The sequence below is a fragment of the Lepus europaeus genome, chromosome 8, assembly GCF_033115175.1.
Source record: "Lepus europaeus isolate LE1 chromosome 8, mLepTim1.pri, whole genome shotgun sequence".
In the NCBI taxonomy this organism is placed as follows: domain Eukaryota; kingdom Metazoa; phylum Chordata; class Mammalia; order Lagomorpha; family Leporidae; genus Lepus; species Lepus europaeus.
Window position 1 is genome coordinate 88,932,821 of NC_084834.1, and position 18,333 is coordinate 88,951,153.

The following is an 18,333-nucleotide window of genomic DNA, read 5'->3' on the forward strand; positions in this document are numbered from 1 at the left end:
AATTGTGAAGTATTAAAAAAAATAAGTTTTCTAGAGGAAAAGAACCAGACCCTACAGAGAGGGAGCACCTGAGGTATACGACATCCGTCCCATTCCATGTTTGCTGAAGAAGCCTATCTTAAGTCCATTGCAGCTGCTGGAACACAACACAACAGGCTGGCAACTCAGAAGCAAGGGAAAGTTCTCTCTCACAGTCCTGGGGGCTGACAAACCCACAGTCAAGGCATTAATGGCATCTGATGAGGGCCTGTCCCCTCGCTGTGTCTGCACGTAGCGGAAGAGGCAAGGCTCCTCTCTGGGCTCTTTTAAAAGAGCAGGCATGAGGCCCCTGCCTATCCACCTAATCCAGTTACCTCCCAAACGTCCTCATTTCTAACACCATCACCAAGGGCTAAGTTGGATTCCAACCCACGAATTTCAGAGGGGCACATTCAGAGCAGAGCAGGGCCCGCTGGCATCTCGGGTGGGATCAAGAAAAACTGTCCTGTGCAGTACAGGAGCTGAAGTGCACCAGGCTCCTTCCTGCTAAGCGCCAACAGGGACCCACACCAGTGACATTCAGCTCCCCTGGGGACCCACTGCACTGTCTTACAGACATCAGCAAGCTACCTGACCCTCACAATGCTCCTTGTTATCTGGCCACTAAGCAGCCTTAGTCAAATTTGCTGTCACTAGCAGCTCAGTATAATACAGGTTCACAGTCAAGTCCAGGTCCTATCCCTTTGTGATAATGAGCAGGTTATTTTCTCTAAACACTGATTTCCTCATGTGAAAAACTGGGGTTCACAGTGGTGATTATAGTTACCGAGCACTTATTATGTGCGAGGCACTCTTCTGGGTGCTTCCCAGGCATTCACGTACTCATCACAGCTCCCGGAGGTCGGCATGGTTCTGTTTCTGTTGTGAACAGGAAGAAAAACAAGGCCTAGAAAGGTTAAGAAGCCCGCCCAAGAGGCCAGCATTGTGGCACAGTGGGTTAAGTTGCTGCCTGCAATGCTGTATCCCTTACAAGTGCCAGAGACCCTGCTGCTCCACTTTAGGTCCAGCTCCCTGCTAATCAGCCCAGGAAAGCAATGCAAGATGGCCCAGGAATCAGGAGCTTTTTCCAGTGTTCCGCTATGGGTGATAGGGGCCCAAACATTGGGCCATCTTCAATTGCTTTTCCTGGGCCACAAGCAGGGAGCTGGATTAGAAGCGGAGCAGCCGGGACACAAACCAGCACTCGATGGCATGCTGGTGTTGCAGGTGGTGACTACCTGCTACACTACAGCAACGGCCCCTTAGGTAGTTTGTTAAATGTTTGTTAAATGGAGGTTATTAAAGGAAAGCTACCTATCCCTAGACTATCTTTAAACCACCTGGTGAAACAACTCAGGGATACTCTGAAAAGTTTTTAGAAAAGTGAAGTAAAAGGTAAGTTTATTTTGGTGCAAAACCAATGTGAAATCCAAGCATAATATGCATTTTCTGTGAGCTTTCTGAAGAACCCTCAAATGCATGAAGATTTTAAAATTCCTGTACCATGAACCAGCACTGTGGCGTAGCAGGTTAAGCCACAGCCTGAGGTGCTGGCATCCCATACGGGCACTGGCTCATGTCCTGGCTGCTCCGCTTCCCATCCAGCTCCCTAAAGTGCCTGGGAAAGCAGCAGAAGATGGTCCAAGAGCTTGGGCCCCTGCAACCCATGGGGGAGACCTGGATGAGGCTCCTGGCTTTGGCCTGGCCCAGTCTAGGCCATTGTGGCCATTTGGGGAGTGAATCAGCTGATGGAAAATCTGTCTCTCCTTCCTTATTCTGCCTTTCAAAGAAATAAGTAAATCTTAAAAAAAAAAAAAAAATCCACCTAAACCAACTTGGGTTTTAATTCCATTTCCCCACAGCCTTCGAGATACCCTAGTACACTGTACTTGTTTTATAAGTTTGGACTGTAGCGGCTGTGGTTCGCACCCTTGTGGTGTGGGCCGTGCGCATCCATCGTGGGATGAACACGTCTCTGCCTCTTCGTTACCCTCTCCTCCCGTTGTCTTCTCTCCTAGTTCTCCTGCAGCTGCCGACTTTCTGTGTCAGTGCTTCCCACTCCACTCTGAATTAACACCATCCATGACTCGGGTCGTGTCACTCCAAGGTCCTGAGGGTCTGAACAATTCCAACACTCAGCCTGGGTGCTCAGGGCCAAATCTCCCTTCATCCCACAGCTGTAGGCACCCTTTTGTATCGCTGTCCTCCTGTGTCCACAGATGGGCCCTTCAAACCGTTCCTGGCCCTTCCCTAAAAGTGGCCCCACATTCAAGCCTTTGCTACAGCCTCCATCTTCCTGGGCAATGCCTTTTCGCCCAGCACAACCTCCCCAAACCCCATCCCCTCCTCAGTGCCCAGTGCCGTCTGCTCCCTAAGCTTTCCTCTCCAGTTCCGCAGTATTTGGGCCTACTTGCTCATGGTGGGCACTGAATCTGACCTTCTACTGGGTGACTTGGGTGCATGACCTAAGGCCTCTACTGAAAGGAAGCTGTCCATTCTGCAAGGACAATAAAAAAGAGTTTTTAAGTTAAAACACCAAATTTATTGCATAATATTGAACTATTTGCACGCACATAGAAAATAAACATTTCATATAACTGTATATCTCTTTTTTTAATCTTGTTTTTATAAAGACTGAAAAACTACCAATTTAGCAATTGGAGTAAGTTTTAAAAACAAAAGGCAAAAATCTACAATTCTTCATTGAGATTTGATGCTGTATCATGGTTCATAAATACTTCATTTTATATAAATAAGTCTTTCGTCTAGGTACTAGGAATTTAAAATTAGGTTTATATGGATTCTTTGTTCACTTGATGAGGAAGGTTGAGCACATATTATTCAGATAGATATTTTAATTAACACAATTCCCCCCAATATCCCACTGTAAACAGTTTAAATGTGATAAACAAAAACTCCATCATAAACAATGTCCTTAAGTCTTAGCAGTTTAGGGAAAAGAAAAACAATTTGAGTAGAAATTTTGCAATTTTAATAAAAATTTTTAAAAAATGGACTGCATGCATCTACCGGAAAGAAAGGGGAAGAATGGAACATTAAGTCAAGTGACAACGAATGGGATGACGTGAAGGAAAGAGGAAAGTCTGGTGAGAGAGGAGGGAAGGTGCAGAGAGGAGGAGAGAGGAAAAGGAACGTGGAAGAGGTCATAAAGTGACAAAAGGGACAAGAAATTTATTATTTCTCCTTTTCTTGCACAATACAGAGACTTAAAAACTAATGGAACTCGCACCCAAAGCGAGATAACGGAAGAGTGGGGGACCTATCACTTCACTGTTAGTCAGATGGACGTGGCTGAGCAGCACACACCCCTGGGCTCGGCTGCAGGTCTAGGAGACCCTGCACATCTTGTGGGAGGCCTTGGCGATGGGCACAGCCTTGGGAAGGCTGCGGCTCCCTCCTGATCATTCTAGATGATGGGTTCATAAAAGCCCCCACGGATTCTTGGGCTCCACCAAAGCCAGGGATGCAGACCCAGCTGTCTGAAAGGTGGCGTTTCTGAAGTGGTCCTTTCCTTCTTTGGGATAGAGCCAGGTGGCAACAAGCCGGGGCATTCTGAAGGCTGCAGAGAAAGGAGCTGTCCTGCATGCACTGGGCAACACAGATCAGTCAAGGTCATTCTTACAGAGCAATGGGAAGAGGACCAGGAAGCCTGGCACAGAAAGGTCAGGGCTGAGAGACACATTTGGGAAATGAAAAGTTAAAAATCCACAGCCATTTTATCTAGGAGAGAGCAACATATTCGCAAGTGCAAGAGACACTGGGTAATTTGATTTAAAACAAAAACAAAAACAGAAACACTTCCCATACAAGATCCAAATCTTTCACCCTATCCCCAACCCTTGATTTCTCAAGAAGGTTATTTGCTACCCACAACCCCAGAAACACACCAACCAGGTTCAGAAGTCAAAAGTCCCAACCCACTTAGACAATAAAAAAATAGAAATCACTCCCCATGATTTTCTGTATAGGCCTCAATGAAGACACCGAGGAAGGAAGGGAAATCTAGGACAAGCCGGGGAGCCTCAGGCCAAACTAAACCCCTCGTAGTTGTCTAGCGCCTGTGTCAGCCGCGCACTCAGAATCTCTTTGCTGCTGTACTTGGGGAGGTCGAGAAGGTTGTAGCAAGTGTGGGCCACAGGCAAGTAGTCTTCCCCGCTGGCGGTGGACTGGATGATGATCTGCAGGCTGCCCATGCCGTAGATGGGAATCCGGTCGCTGCCAGTCAGGAACACTGGGGAGAGAAGCAGAGGGCATTACCAGCCAAGTGCACCTGGGCCATCCTCCAGGCAACGGAGGGGAAGGCTGACACCCTGTGGCTCGTGGGAGAAGGTCAAGTTCTCCAGAGGTTCCACCATGGGCTCAACGCCATGATGCTCAGCAATGTGCTCCCCCCAAAAATGGCCCAATCAAACATAGGCCCTTACCAGTTTTATGAGCTTTTCCCAAATCAAAGAGAAAAGGCATCATTGATATCAGAGAAGAGGAGCTGGCCTCAGGTGGCAGCCAGGAAAAAGGATGAAGCGTCTCTGACCTCAAAGCTCACACATCTGGTGCTTGTAATGCCTTAGCTACTGCATTTCCACTTGGGATCTATTTTCTCTCTTTTCCCTGTATCTGCTTTTTTCCCCCCAAATACAAGAGCCAACCCAGACACTGTTTTAGACTTTCCACTCTTGTGATAAGCACAGCGACATCGGAGGGAAGCAAGAGAGCAGCGAGAGCCAGATGCCTTTCCCTGTGTTTTCCAGCACCAGATAACTTTCTCCTGGTTGAACGGCTAGAAATTACTATAATGAAATCATCAGTTAAGGAGCACTTTCAAATAACTTGCCATTGCCTGAGGCTGTGATACAGAAAATGTCTTGCCAAAATCCTTAGAGTTAATAAAAATTTCTGGCAGTCGACTGGTCTTCGGATATAGAATGTTTTTGTCTAAAGAAATCTCCAGGATCATGAGCAGGCTTCTCATGAAGGTCACAGCCCTCCAAGCTGACTTGGCAGCTGTCACTCTGTCATGCCACTCATATGCTCCTGCCTCTCAATAGCCAACGTCACTAGGCAGAGGAGAAACAGAGCCCTTTGCAAGAATTCTTGGGTAAGATCTCCATTCCTTCTCATCCTTGCTCCATGTAAGCAGTGGAATCTGGGGGTAAGTCCTGCAATAGTATTAATCTATTACTATTTGCTCATCATTATAAAGCAAAATAGATTGTCTCTCTCTCTCTAAGATTTATTTATTTGAAAGAGATACAGAGAGAGAGGAAGAGAGAGAGAGAGTGTTCTTCCATCCTCTGGTTCACTCCCCAGATGGCTAGGGCAGGGCCAGGCAAAAGCCAGGAGCTTCTTCTGGGCCCCCACTAGAATGGCAGGGGCCCAAGCATCTGGGCCATCTTTTGTTGCCTTTCTAAGGCCATTAGTAGGAAGCTGGATCAGAAGTGGATTAGCTGGGACTCAAACTGTCACTCACATGGGATGTCAGTGTCACAGGCAGAGGACATACCTGCTATGTCACAATGCCAACTCCAAAATAAATTCTTTTTTTTTTAAATTAATTAATTTTTTTTGACAGGCAGAGTGGACAGTGAGAGAGAGAAAGAGAGAAAGGTCTTCCTTTTGCCGTTGGTTCACCCTCCAATGGCCGCCGCGGTAGGCGCACTGCGGCCAGCGCACCACGCTGATCCGATGGCAGGAGCCAGGTGCTTCTCCTGGTCTCCCATGGGGTGCAGGGCCCAAGGACTTGGGCCATCCTCCACCGCACTCCCTGGCCACAGCAGAGAGCTGGCCTGGAAGAGGGGCAACCGGGACAGGATCGGTGCCCCGACCGGGACTAGAACCCGGTGTGCCGGCGCCGCAAGGCGGAGGATTAGCCTAGTGAGCCGCGGCGCCGGCCAGAAATTGTCTTTCAAACTCTGTTTTATATGGAGAAAAATGCATATGAGGGGACCTCAAAAGTTCATGGAAAATGGGATTAAAAGAGATTTTGGTATAAAAATATTTGAAATCCACACATAATTTTTCATAGTATGCATTTTCATAGTCACTGGCTAATTTTTTGTTGTTTTTAAAAAATTATTTATTTATTTGAAGATACAGTGACAGAGAAAAAGGGAGAGACAGAGAGAGATCTTCTATCCACTGGTTCACTCCCTAAATGGTTGCAATAGCTAGATATGGGTCAGGCAGAAGCCAGGAGCCAGGAACTCCATCTCTGTCTCCTACATGGGTGGTGGGGGTTCAAGTACTTGGTTTTCATCTGCTGACTCTCAGGGGCATTAGCAGGAAGCTGGATCGAAAGTAGAATAGTGGGACTCAAACCCGTGCTGAGATGCCAGCTTCACAGGGGCAAGCTTAACCTGCAGTGCCACCAAGCCAGCCACACTGGCTGATTTCTAACCTTGATGACATAATGACAAACAAAGATTCCAACTATTTTTAAGAGGCCAAATTTGTTCATGCAAACCAGACTTCATTCTCCTGTCCAGGTGTATTATCTTTTTCAAATGTCATCTAGTTCATGAGGACAACATAATATGCTCCCATGGATAGGAAATGTCTGGAATAGATAAATCCACAGAGACAGAAAGACTGATGGAGGCCTTGGGAAGCAACAGGGAATGACTGCTGATGGGTACAGATTTCTTTTTGAAAAAAAAAGATGAAGCACATGTTCTAAAATGGACTATGTAGCAGGTTCACAACTCTGCACAGACTAAAAACCACTGGATCGTACACTTTAAATAGGTGAATAGTACAGTACATGAATCGTAACTCAGTAAGACCTCTAGAAGTCACATCTCCCCAGTTCTATCATCAATGGACACTGTGAAATTTTTAAAAAGTGTAAGAGATGAGGGAGGCTAATCCAAACAATTTCATAAATGCAATACTTGAAAAAACTACTTGCAAAAATGATTTTTTCTTCCTTTCATGCAATGCTTTCTGTTAGCAGTAGATATGGATTAAAAACTTATGTTGTTCTTGAGATATCAAGACAAAAAGCACAATATATCCATTTACTTACTATCATCCAAAAGGGTTATACCTTACCTGCAGGGTGTACCATTGTATAACTATCCATAAGACTACAATGTGGACAAATACCAGATTGGCATAACTGATACTTACAGAGGAACTTCTTCTTCTTTTCCAATGGAAACTCATGAAATGTTTCCCAAAATAGTTTCACAGTGGGATGTGTGGCTGAGTAATCACCCTTGTAGATGGCAGTCTGTCCAAAACAGAGAAAAAGAACGCACCTTACAGAACCAGAACAGTGTCACAGTGGACATTCTATAACATTGGCACCTGAGACGCAGGTGACCCTCCAGCCCTGCTGCTCCACATCTGCCTTGAGGGAGACCAGCCCCAGACCACCTGCGCAGGCTGTGACTGCCCCACCGGCACTCATGGAGAACACCCTACATGCTTACCTCTTCCAGTTCTTCCCAGTTGTAGTTGCTGTTCCCCACCATCATGGCCCTCAGTTCGGAAGGCTGGAAGAGCTCAAGGACTTTGCCACCACACACCTTCAGGAAGCCGCTGGAGAAGGCCGTGTACCACTCGTGAATTGAGACTTGGAAGATATAATTCACATAGGCATCCACAAATTCCTGCCTGCAGGAAGACCAAAAAAACCAGAATTCACTGCACTCATAGACTTGGGGCATTTATGAAGCTACCTCTTCTATGCTGAGGTTCAAAATGATGAAGATTAAACTTCCTCAAATTCTCACACCAGGCAGCATCCGAAGGCATCCGGCAGGTTGGTGGCTCTCCACTCTCCCTCCTCTGTCCCTAGTCCTAGGATTCCATCAAGTGTCCTAGGTGATCTGGGGCAGTGCAGGTCAGGGAGGAAGGGGAGGAGGCCACATAGGTAGAACTGAAGTGCTCCAGTTTCCATCTCTTAAGGTCCTGCTTAAAACTTAGTGCAGGAACAGGCACTCTAATACGGGACGCAGGTGTCCCAAGTACCAGCTTAATTTGCTGCACCACAATTCCAGCCTCACATTATCTTTTAATTCTATTTTTCCATGAATTTTTGACACCCCAATATGATGTAAGATATATGCATATCCAGTTTTTAAAATAAAACTATTAATGGAAAAGATTCCTTAATAACACTTATTTATAATGTATGAAAACTCAAAATACACATCATATTCATAAGAATTTTGCCTCTAAGAAAGAAAGGTGGGAAAAGGAATGGTATTAAGTGGATAAGTTTTTTTTTTTACTAAAAAATCTTAATCATTTGTTTACTCTATCATAGATATAAATATGTTTGTCACATTATCCTTTGTACTTCTGTTTTTTTACATTTAAAATTTTTAGAAATTTAACATGAAGAAGGATATGTCCTACTTATCAAATGCTATAACAACATTTCACATCTGAACTCAGGTTTCCTTCAAGCAGGCACTTCTGACATGTTTACCATCCACACAAATAACTCACCAACAAAGAGTACAGTGGTAAGTGGGGCATAGACGTGTGTGATCCAGGCTCTGCCATGTCCTGTATCTCCTAAGCCTCTATTTTCTCATCTTTAACATGGGATAAACATTCAGTTTTCAAAGTCACTACATCAAATAACTGCACACTTTGATCATAGATGCGAAAGTGTTCACCTTGCATTTAAACACACTAATTCCCTGGTAGAATTCTGCTTCCAGGCTGCCTTTGGACTCGAGACTACAATGTCAACTCCTGCCAGAGTTTCCAGCCCAATATCCTCCCCTGCAGATTTTGGATTTGCCAACTCCCCATCCTCCACCCCACCCCAACACACACAATGAGCCAGTTCCTTAAAACCAATCCCTGTCTCTCCAAAGATAAACACTTGTGTGCAGTCCATTGCCTGTTTCTCTGGAGAACCCGGGCCTACAGATTTTGGTACCAGAAAATTGGGCACAATAAGAGCAAAGACCTGAAAATGTGGATGTGGTTTTGGAATTGGTAACAGTAGAATCTAGAAGACTACTGAAGAACTTAATAGAAAAAGTCTAGATTTCCTTGAAGAGATCATTGGTAGAAATATGGACATCAAAGGAGATTTTAGTGAGGTCTCAGGAAGAGAGGAGAGTCGTAGAGAAAGCATCTATTGACTTTACAAAACACATGTATTGTCATAAACAGAACATTACTAGAATTCCAAACACGAAAGGTGCTTCTGGTACTGTCTTGGGTGGAAGTGAGGAACGTTTTTGGAACTGAAGGAAAAGCAATGTTTGTTATGAATTGCAAATAATACGGCCCAATTTTGTTCCAGTGTTTTGTGAAATGCAAACCTTGTAAGCGATAAAGCCGGATAGTTAGCTGAGGATACTTCTGAGCAAAGTATAAAAGCTGCAGCCTGGTTTCTCTTTGTTGCCTATAGCAAAAATGCAAGAGGAAACAGATAAACTGAAGAGGGGGCTTTTAAGCAAAAAGGAACTAGAAATTGAAAGTTTGTGAAATCCTCAGCCTACCTAGAGAATGCTCTCGAAACAGGGTCTAGAGTGTGGCTGAACAACAAGTTGCTAGAGATTAGGGATATGACTCCCGGAACCAATCATCTCACCAGAAGTCAGGAAAAGAGATGCAGTTATACAGGAAAGATGGAGTAATCTTCTTGTACCATAGCTTAGACCCCTGTGAATTGCTTGTGAGACCAAAAAGTGTTTTAAATGTTTCATACCAGCCAGAAATACTCGGAATAAAGAGAACAGGAATGGGGTGGAATGGAGGAAGGCTGTTGGATTTCTGGGAGTCTATAGGTAGGAAATGGACTGACAGAAGTATCTGCTGATGAATACACATTATCTATCAAGAAAAGGGGTGGATAACAGCAAAGACCATTCAGAGATCTGTGGAGTTGTCACTTTCCCAGTGGGTCCAGAGGGCACAGGTTGAAGGAATGACCCCATTCCTTCTGACCACGAGGTTTAGAGATCAGAGCATGAAGCCAAAGAGGCGCCTTAGGCTTTCTCAAACATTACAATCTAAAGGAATTTTCCCTGCTAGCTTTCTGATTTACTTGGAACTCATGACCCTTCTCCTTCAAATTCTTCCCATTTAGAAAGGGAATGCCTATCCTACCAGCATGTTTTGGGAGCTGATAACTTGTCTGATTTCACATGCTCAAAGCTGCAGAGGAATTTTGCTTCAGGGATGAATCATACTTTGAGTCTCACCCATCCTTGATTTAAAGGATAGATGATATATTTATTAGGGTCCTACAGAGAAAGAGAATAAATCAGGTGTGTGTGTGTGTATGTATGAGACAGAGACCCATGACAGTCAATGGGTGTATTCCAGTACAAACACAGGAAAAATGATGTCCAATTTGAAGACAGGAAGGTGTCCGGGTTACTCACTTTTTGTTATACTCAAGAATTCAACTGATTGGATAAAGCCCACCTCCATTAGGGAGGGCAATCCACTTTCTCCCTTCTTGATTCAAATGTTAAACTCGTATTTAAACATCTTTACAAACACACCCAGAGTCATATTTGGCTAAATATCTGGGTACCTACCATGTCCTTGTCAAACTGACATATAAAATTAATCATCACAGATTTGGTTTTAGGCTTAAGAATTGATGTTGGAACGAGTTTAGACTCTAGGGGATATTGGAATGGAGTGAGTATATTTTTGCATGTAAGAAAGACAGGAATGGGGGTGGGTGGGCACAGAGAAGTGCTAAACTGTGTCCCCACCAGACTCATTTGTTGAAATTCTAACCCCTGGCACTCTAAAACATATGACCTTCTTTGGAAATAGGGTCTTCATAGAGACAATCAAGTTAAAATTAGCCATTAGGGTGTACCCTCATCTGTTGTTGTCCTTATAAAAATGGAAAACTTGGACACAGAGATACACGGAGGAAAGATTTAAAGAGACACAGGAGGCAGCCATCTCCAAGCCAAGAATAAGACCTGGAACAAATCCTTCCCACACAGCCCTCAGAAGTAATTAGCCCTGCCAAAACTTTGATTTTGGACTTCTAACCTTCCTAACTATGAAACAATAAAGTTGCGTGAAGCCACTCAGTCTCTGGTACTTTGGTGCAGCACTTCCGGCAGACTAGCACACAGACTCTAATCTCTACTTGTCAGTTAGCATCATTTTCTCCATTTCTTTAACATTGACTATGAATAGTTACACTCATTAGGTATCAGTTACTGCAATAAGTTCTCAGATACACGTGATCTCAGTGAATATTCAAAACCACTCTCTCAGTGAGTTTTATGGTATGAGAATTATGTCTCAAAATATACACAAGATCAATTAAGAAAATCCTTTGAGTTGATATGATTATTATTCCAATTCAGAACAGACTGCAGGGCAAACAACTAGTACAAGGGCAGAGGCGGACTTTGAAGCCGGGTGTCTGAGTACAGACCTGTGCTCCCAACTGCCTCACCGAAGTGCAGTCCCCTCCCCCTGCCTTGCTTCTTTTCTAATGTGACAGCTGCACAACAGTTATAACAAATCAAGACAGAGACCTCACAGCGTGCCAGCTCATCTACACAATTCACAACAATGTGTTACCACAGTGCCACTTACGCCCTGTAGTCTACAAAGCCCACAAAATCAGACAGTCCTTCACAAGGACATATGTTTTAGGTGCATAAATTTAAAGGAACAGGTTCTACATATATTACCAGTGGTCTTCAGAAGTCTGAATCCAAACTGTAATAAGAGTCTTTTATAAATCTTGTCAAGCTGATTCTAAAATGTATACAAAAAAAAAAAAAAAAAAGCCAAGGATCAGGAAAAGCCAAAAAGTTTTTAAGAATGGGCAAAATTCAGGGACTCACATTCCCTGCTTGCAGTGTCGAGGGCCTAGGGCTGGGGGAACACGTGTTTCAGGGGAGAGGCCCAATAAGGCCATAGGCAGAGCCCATCTATTCAGACTTCTCACCCAGGGAGCATCACTGACCAGCAGCCCAGTGAGGAGGGCTCCCACGAAAACCCCAAAGGAGGAACCCCCGCAGTTCCTCCCCCCTCTCCACAGAGCCCGGATTGTGGCTGGGATGTGCCATCTTGAGAGGGAAGCTGCTGGCAGCAAGTTCTCGTCTCTCTTCTTTCCAGAAGCCCCAGAGACATTCCTGCATCCCAGCAGCAGCAGCCATGGCACTCGGGCCTATGCAGCATTCCATGCTGTGGCACAGTGAGGCCAGGGCAGCTAGAATATCCCTCAGTACTGAGCCCTGTCAGAACTGAGAATCACTCCCTTTCCTACCACCCCTGTGCCCCCAGGCTGTGGCTGAGTTCCTGGGCACCTGCCCTGTTGACTACAGAGACTCAGCTCCCTGCACGCTATGGATGGAATTCAGATTGGGATCAGGGACACATGTTGAGTCAGTGCTTTGAACGTTGAGTATGCTGGGTGGGTGAACTGCGCTGGTGCCCTGAGCTCACTCTGTGTTGTTAATCAACTAGTTCACACTGGAACAGGAAAAATCTGCGACTGCAAACACAAAAACTGACCCAATTTCCAGCCCCCCCCCCCCCCCACTGCCCATAGCCACAGGTGCTGCACCACGACCATCTTGGACTTCTGCCCCACCCACAAATGGTAGCCTGAGCTCCCTGGCACCAGCTACAAAACACACTGGAGCTCCAGTGTAAGTCTCAGGTGGTCTATCAAACCCCAGAGGCGTATCTCCAGGAATAAAGCCTTCAATATAAAACAAAAACAAAAAACAAAAAACCCCATCCTCTAGAAGTGACAGAAACAGGAGATACCCCAGATGCAGAAAAATCAATGTGATAACACAAGAAACATGAACAAGGCAGGCAATGATTCCTCAAAAGAACACAATAATGCATGAATATTGGGCTGTGAAGAATAAGGGTGACTGATGTAATGCTTAAAAAAGAATTCAAAAAAATGATGGAAAGGCCACTCAAAAATACAGAGAAATAAATATTAGGAAGTCAGTACATGAAATGGATGAAAGATCTGGCCTAGATACAGATACTGAAAAAGAACCAACTAGAAACAATAAAAACGAAGAATTCAATAAGTCAAATAAAAAACATAGTGAAAAGCCTTAACAGACTGCTGAGGCAGAAGAAAAGAATATCTATCCTACAAGACAGGTCTTGAAGAAGAGGAAGAGGAGGAGGAGGAGGAAGAGAAAGAAATCTAGAAACAGATCCACACATATTTTCATAAAATTTGCAAAGGCAATTCAGTAGAGAAAGGATAACAACATTTTTAATAAGCAGTGATCAAATGACATTATATGCAAGAAATAAATAAAAGAACCTTACAGTATATAAAAGTTAATTCAATATGGGTCATAGCCCAAATGTGAAATCTAAAACTATAAAACTTTTAGGAGAGAACATAGGAAAAAATCTTTATAGCCTTGGATTTGGCAGAGATTCCTTAGATCTGACACCAAAAGAACCACCCATAAAAGAAAATTAATAATGCAGTTGGTCTAGATTTTTCTGTCTGCCCTCTGCAGACATTTACAAAGATGAAAAGTCAGGTACTAGATAAAATATTTGGAAACTACATATCTCACAAGGAATTTGCATCCTATACAAAGTAACTTTTGAAACTCAAAAGTATAAAAACAAAATTCAGAAGGTAGGTAAAATGTTTAAGCAGACACTTTATCAAAGAAGACATAACAGTGGCCATAAGCACTCATTATTAAGGATATCCCTACATAGCCATTAGATTATGGGAAATAAACAACCTTGCAATTCCAAATGCTAGCGAAGATGTAAAACACCCTACATTGCTGGTGTGAAAGAAAATTGGTCTAGTTGTTTCAGAAAACAGTGTGACAGCTTCTTATGAAGTTAAACATGTGTGTACCATGTGATCCAACAAATCCACTGTTGGGTTTTTATCCAAGAGAAGTGAAAACATATGTTGATACAAAACACACAGTGAACAGCAGTATCACTCATCATCATCACTTAAAAAAACCCAGAAACACCACAAATGGGGTTATTAACCCATAAAAAGGAACAAGTTACCAATGTATCTGACAATACAGAGGAATCACAAATGAATCCTAGTAGGTAAAAAAAAAAAAAAAAAAAAAAAAAAGCCAGGTTCAGAAGGCTGCAAGTATATGACTCTGTTTACATGAAATTTTAGGGGAAAAACAGAATTCTTTAGCTGGTTAACAGATCAGGGTCATCAGGGCTAGGAGTGGAGCAAGTGCTACAAAGAGGCTTCTGGAATGATGTTATGTGCCCTGTATTTTGATTACTATGACTATATAGTCAGTCTTAGTCTTATTACTATGACTATATAACTTGTTTACATGACTATATTTGTGAAAGCATTCCCCAAAAAATTTTAATGCATATAAATTACACTTCTCTAAAACATACTTTTAAAAATCCTAATTTAACACTGAAGTTTAATGTCTAAGAAATGGAAACATACAAATCTCAAAAAAGATGAGCACACTTGGATGAAGCAAGTTAGTCATATGGGTTTGACTAAAATTTGTTTTTTTGGTTTCGTTTTGAAGTCTGTCCCAACTTCTGTATGATGAATCAGCAGGCCTGGTTTCTGCTCCAAGCTGCCCATGTTATTTCTCTGCTTCTAACGTCATTATATATGAGAAAAGTCATTCCTGCTCTCAAGGTGGCTGTGGCCATCAAGAGAGATGATCTGTCAACTGGATGGGCGAGAGAGCAGATACAGTGTCAGCTAACCACATGTCATACATGCAGGTACTCCAAAACTACACGGAAAAATGCAATGGTGCCAAAACAACTGGAAATCCAAGCAGACCTTTTTTTTTCCAAAATGCACATTTTCCATGTAGTTTTTGGAGACTCCCTATATTAATACATCAAATTCAGTCAGGAATAAGACTGAAGTTGCAACTTTAATGACTTATTTGAAAGGCAGAACAACTAAGCAAAGGAGAGAGGGAAAGAGGAGAGAGAAGGAGAGATCTTCCGCTCATTGGTTCACTCCCCAGATGGCTGCCACAGCCAGGAACCAGTCAGGCCAAAGCCCGTAGTAAGAAGTTCCATCCTAGTGTCCAACATGGGTGGCAAGGGCCCAAGTAATGGGAATATATTGGGCCTTTCGCAAATGGTTGAAGAGAGGCAACTAAGGTGTTCAGTTTTAAAAGAAATTACTGTAGGTTATCTCTGCATATTAAAATATTTTATAAATTGAAAAATACCCATCAAGTTATATATTACATTTTGTAAGTGAAACACTCACGTAGCTTGCTGCTACATGTCAACACCAAGTTATTTACACACTAATATTCGCAAGAATGATACACAGCACCAACTGTATGTTGCAAAGTTATTTCCAAAGATTCACACATGTAAAGCTGCAGCAAATCCCAGTACGGGAAGAAGTATCCTCAGATCCCCGGAAAGTCCATTTGCTTGCCATACCTAACACATGTGCTGGAATTCTTCATTCCGTGGCCAGGCATTTGGTGCAATGGTTAATGGCTACATCCGGTACCCCAGTGCCTGGAATAGAGTCCCACTTTGGTTTCTGACCCAGGTTCCCACTGTTGTGTATCCTGGGAGGCAGCAATGATGGCTCAAGAACTTGGGATCCTGCCACCCACGTGGGAGACCAAGACAGAGTTTCAGGCTCCTGGCTTTGGTCTGGCCCTGTCCTGGCTCTTGCAGGCACTTGGGGTATAAACCAGCAGACAGATCTCCACGTCTGTCTTCCAAATAAAAATAAATAAAAATGAATTCTTATTCAAGAAGCCCTGATACTGACTTAATAAACAAGATAAGGAACTGAAATGACTACTCACTTTGCTACTACAGAACTATTCCCTGTTTACACGATTTCAGAGCCAAGTCACAAGCAAGACACACGGAGCAGTCACTGAACTGCAGAGTTCCTCCAGGACAACGGCTGTGTGTACAGACACATAGCTGTGTGTCCCTAAGACACTAAACACGAGCTTCAACTGACAGAAGAGGAGGCCTTGTCCTAAGATCCATGCTACAGAGGGCCACAGACCTCCCCATGGGCTAAACACCTTCTAGAATGTACACCAGGACTCCGAACTCAGAGATTTCCTACTCAGATGGCTCTAAAACTGCTTTCAGGGCCGGTCCCACCAAGAGACACTTGGTGTTACCTTGACATTTGCCTCTAGGTCTGAGATGGCCAACGGAGGCAGTCAGGTAGACTAATGGGCAGGAGGCTTGGAAATGCACACTGTCTAATCTACACTCTTGCATGCCGGATTCCCAAAGGGTCAGAAAGGAGCCAGGTTTCCCGCACCTCCACTCTCTGGAAATGAATTTGGAGGAATCAGAGAGGGAAGAAAGGCGGACTCCACAGATAGAAACGACCTATCACCCAGGCAAGGCTTACTACAGCAAGATGCGAATAAAAGCCAAAGCCTGCTGGGGGCTTCAAAAAAGTTCATGGGAAAATGCCCATTTGAAATTCCATTTTCCAGGAAATTTGTGAAGCTCACGTGTGCCCAAGGTCTTGATGAGAGTGGGAATGCACAGAAACTAGGGGTTGGCGGCCAGGTGTCCAGCAGCGGGACAAGTGATGCGGGCACCCGCAGGCTGCCCCACTCCGCAGCGGCGGACGGTGGGGTTGGCTGAGGGAGGTGCAGGCGAGGGTGACGGCGGTGCGGGCGGACAGGCGAGCGGTCAGCGCAATCTACTGCAGTAGGAGCTCACGGGCGTTACCTGACAGCCCGCAGCCAGTCAGGTGTGTGCCTGCGGGGGGGCGGGGCCGCGGCCGACTTAACCAGCGCCGGATTCTTCGCGCCACCTCGGCCACACCGCTCCGGAGCCGATCAGGTGCACGGCCGCTGTGGGAGCCAGCGTAGACCTCTGCATCAATTCTTTGTATATGGCTGACCACAGCCCTGCGGAGCCGAGCCTGGCAGCAGCAGCAAATAAAATAATGTCCGAAGGTGGTACACAGGGTGGTGGCGGCGACCCCGACGGTGCGCCCGGCGATTCTGAGAGCGCTGCTGCTCAGGAGACCCAGACCCCTGTGGAGAACACGCCAAAGCCAAAGAGTGACTTTATGCAGAGCCTGCCGAACTCGGTGAAATGCCGCGTGCTGGCCCTTAAAAAGCTACAGAAGCAATGTGATCAGATAGAAACTAAGTTCCAGAAGGAATTTCACGCACTGGAAAGGAAGTATAGCGAGCTCTATAAGCCCCTCCTCGCCAAGATCCAAGAGCTCAAGAGCGAGATTAAGGGCTGTGCCTGGACCCTGGAAGGGGAGGAGCAGGACGAGGAGGAGGACGAAGATGCGGAGGAGCAGGTGGAGGTGCAGGGGGCAGCGGCGGCCGCACCGGACTACGACCCCCACGCCGAGGTGCCCGACGACGCCGAGAAGTAAGGGGACGGCGGTGCGCAGACGCGGAGAGCTGGCGACAGACCAACCCCATTCGTGTTAATTTTTTAAATACTGTATTGGTGGACTTTTAAAAATGCTCAGGTTTTTTGACCAAAATACAATGTAAATGTATCCTGACATTCCTAAAATAGATTCGATCGGCAGCAATCAGACTCGAATTGGGACCACAGTAAGTATCTCGCAAGGTATCCAAAAAGCCGACTTCAGCTTCCATCGATTTTGCTTTGCTTGGCTGCTCTCGGAGGCGAGGGTCGCGGCTGAGACAAGGAGAGGCGTCTGGAGCCGCGCGCAGCACCCAGCCCAGCCGGAGCCCGGGCTCAGCGCTTCATCCTTGCATTTCTGGTCCCGACACTGCCCAGTGCCAAAGGCAGAGCCCAAAAAACACCGCCGCCGAGCTCTGGTTTCCGTACGCCAGACATCAGCAGCTTTGCACTGCAGGGGAGAGTGAGGATCCTGACCACCACGTCTTGAGTTCTGAGTACTGAGAGAGGTGTGTTCCCCGAAGGGAGAGTGTCCAACCTGTATAATATCGTTGACATCTGTTCTCCTCAGTTCCGACATGTTGCTGTCTTTTCTGGGTAGTGTCTTGTTTATGAAGATGTAAAGATAACCCCCAATGTTTAAGTATCTGAATCACGTCCCCTAGTATTTCAGAAGTGTTAATTTACTCGAAGAGATGTAGAACGTAGCATATCCTGTGAAGCATGTGTATCCAGTGTTATGTACTTTGATCTTTGTGAAGTCTTTCTGTCAGGTAGCTTTTAGAGTATAGCTGTGAAAACCATCAGAACCCCTCAATGAAGCTAACATTTGGAAAAATATATATATACTTGAAGAACCAATCTAAATGTATGCCCTTACTCCAGCTCAGAATTATAAAGGGTTTAAGTTTGCTTGTATTAGCTGTGCCTTCATTATTTTGCTATGTAAATGTGAAATATTGA

The 18,333-nt window shown here is 44.8% G+C and overlaps 2 protein-coding genes across 3 annotated transcripts in view; one reads left to right on the plus strand and one right to left on the minus strand.

Moving 5' to 3' along the window:
* Nucleotides 1-2,993: 2,993 nt before the first annotated feature.
* HERC3 (HECT and RLD domain containing E3 ubiquitin protein ligase 3) overlaps nucleotides 2,994-18,333 on the minus strand; it is a 130,618-nt gene continuing 115,278 nt past the window's right edge. For both annotated transcript variants that reach the window (XM_062199869.1, XM_062199870.1), the window contains exons 24-26: nucleotides 7,470-7,653; nucleotides 7,165-7,267; nucleotides 2,994-4,270 (exon numbers count right to left, since the gene is read on the minus strand). In XM_062199869.1, coding sequence (XP_062055853.1) covers nucleotides 4,062-4,270; nucleotides 7,165-7,267; nucleotides 7,470-7,653 — 496 coding nt within the window. In that variant the 3' untranslated portion in view covers nucleotides 2,994-4,061. The remainder of the gene's footprint in view (nucleotides 4,271-7,164; nucleotides 7,268-7,469; nucleotides 7,654-18,333) is intronic.
* Nucleotides 16,871-17,371, plus strand: NAP1L5 (nucleosome assembly protein 1 like 5). Its single transcript, XM_062199329.1, has one exon. It carries the CDS (start codon nucleotides 16,871-16,873, stop codon nucleotides 17,369-17,371), a length of 501 nt encoding a protein of 166 aa, XP_062055313.1.

Bases quoted from the DNA above. Each gene is read 5' to 3' on its own strand.
- NAP1L5 (XM_062199329.1), top strand. From the start codon at position 16,871: ATGGCTGACCACAGCCCTGCGGAGCCGAGCCTGGCAGCAGCAGCAAAT.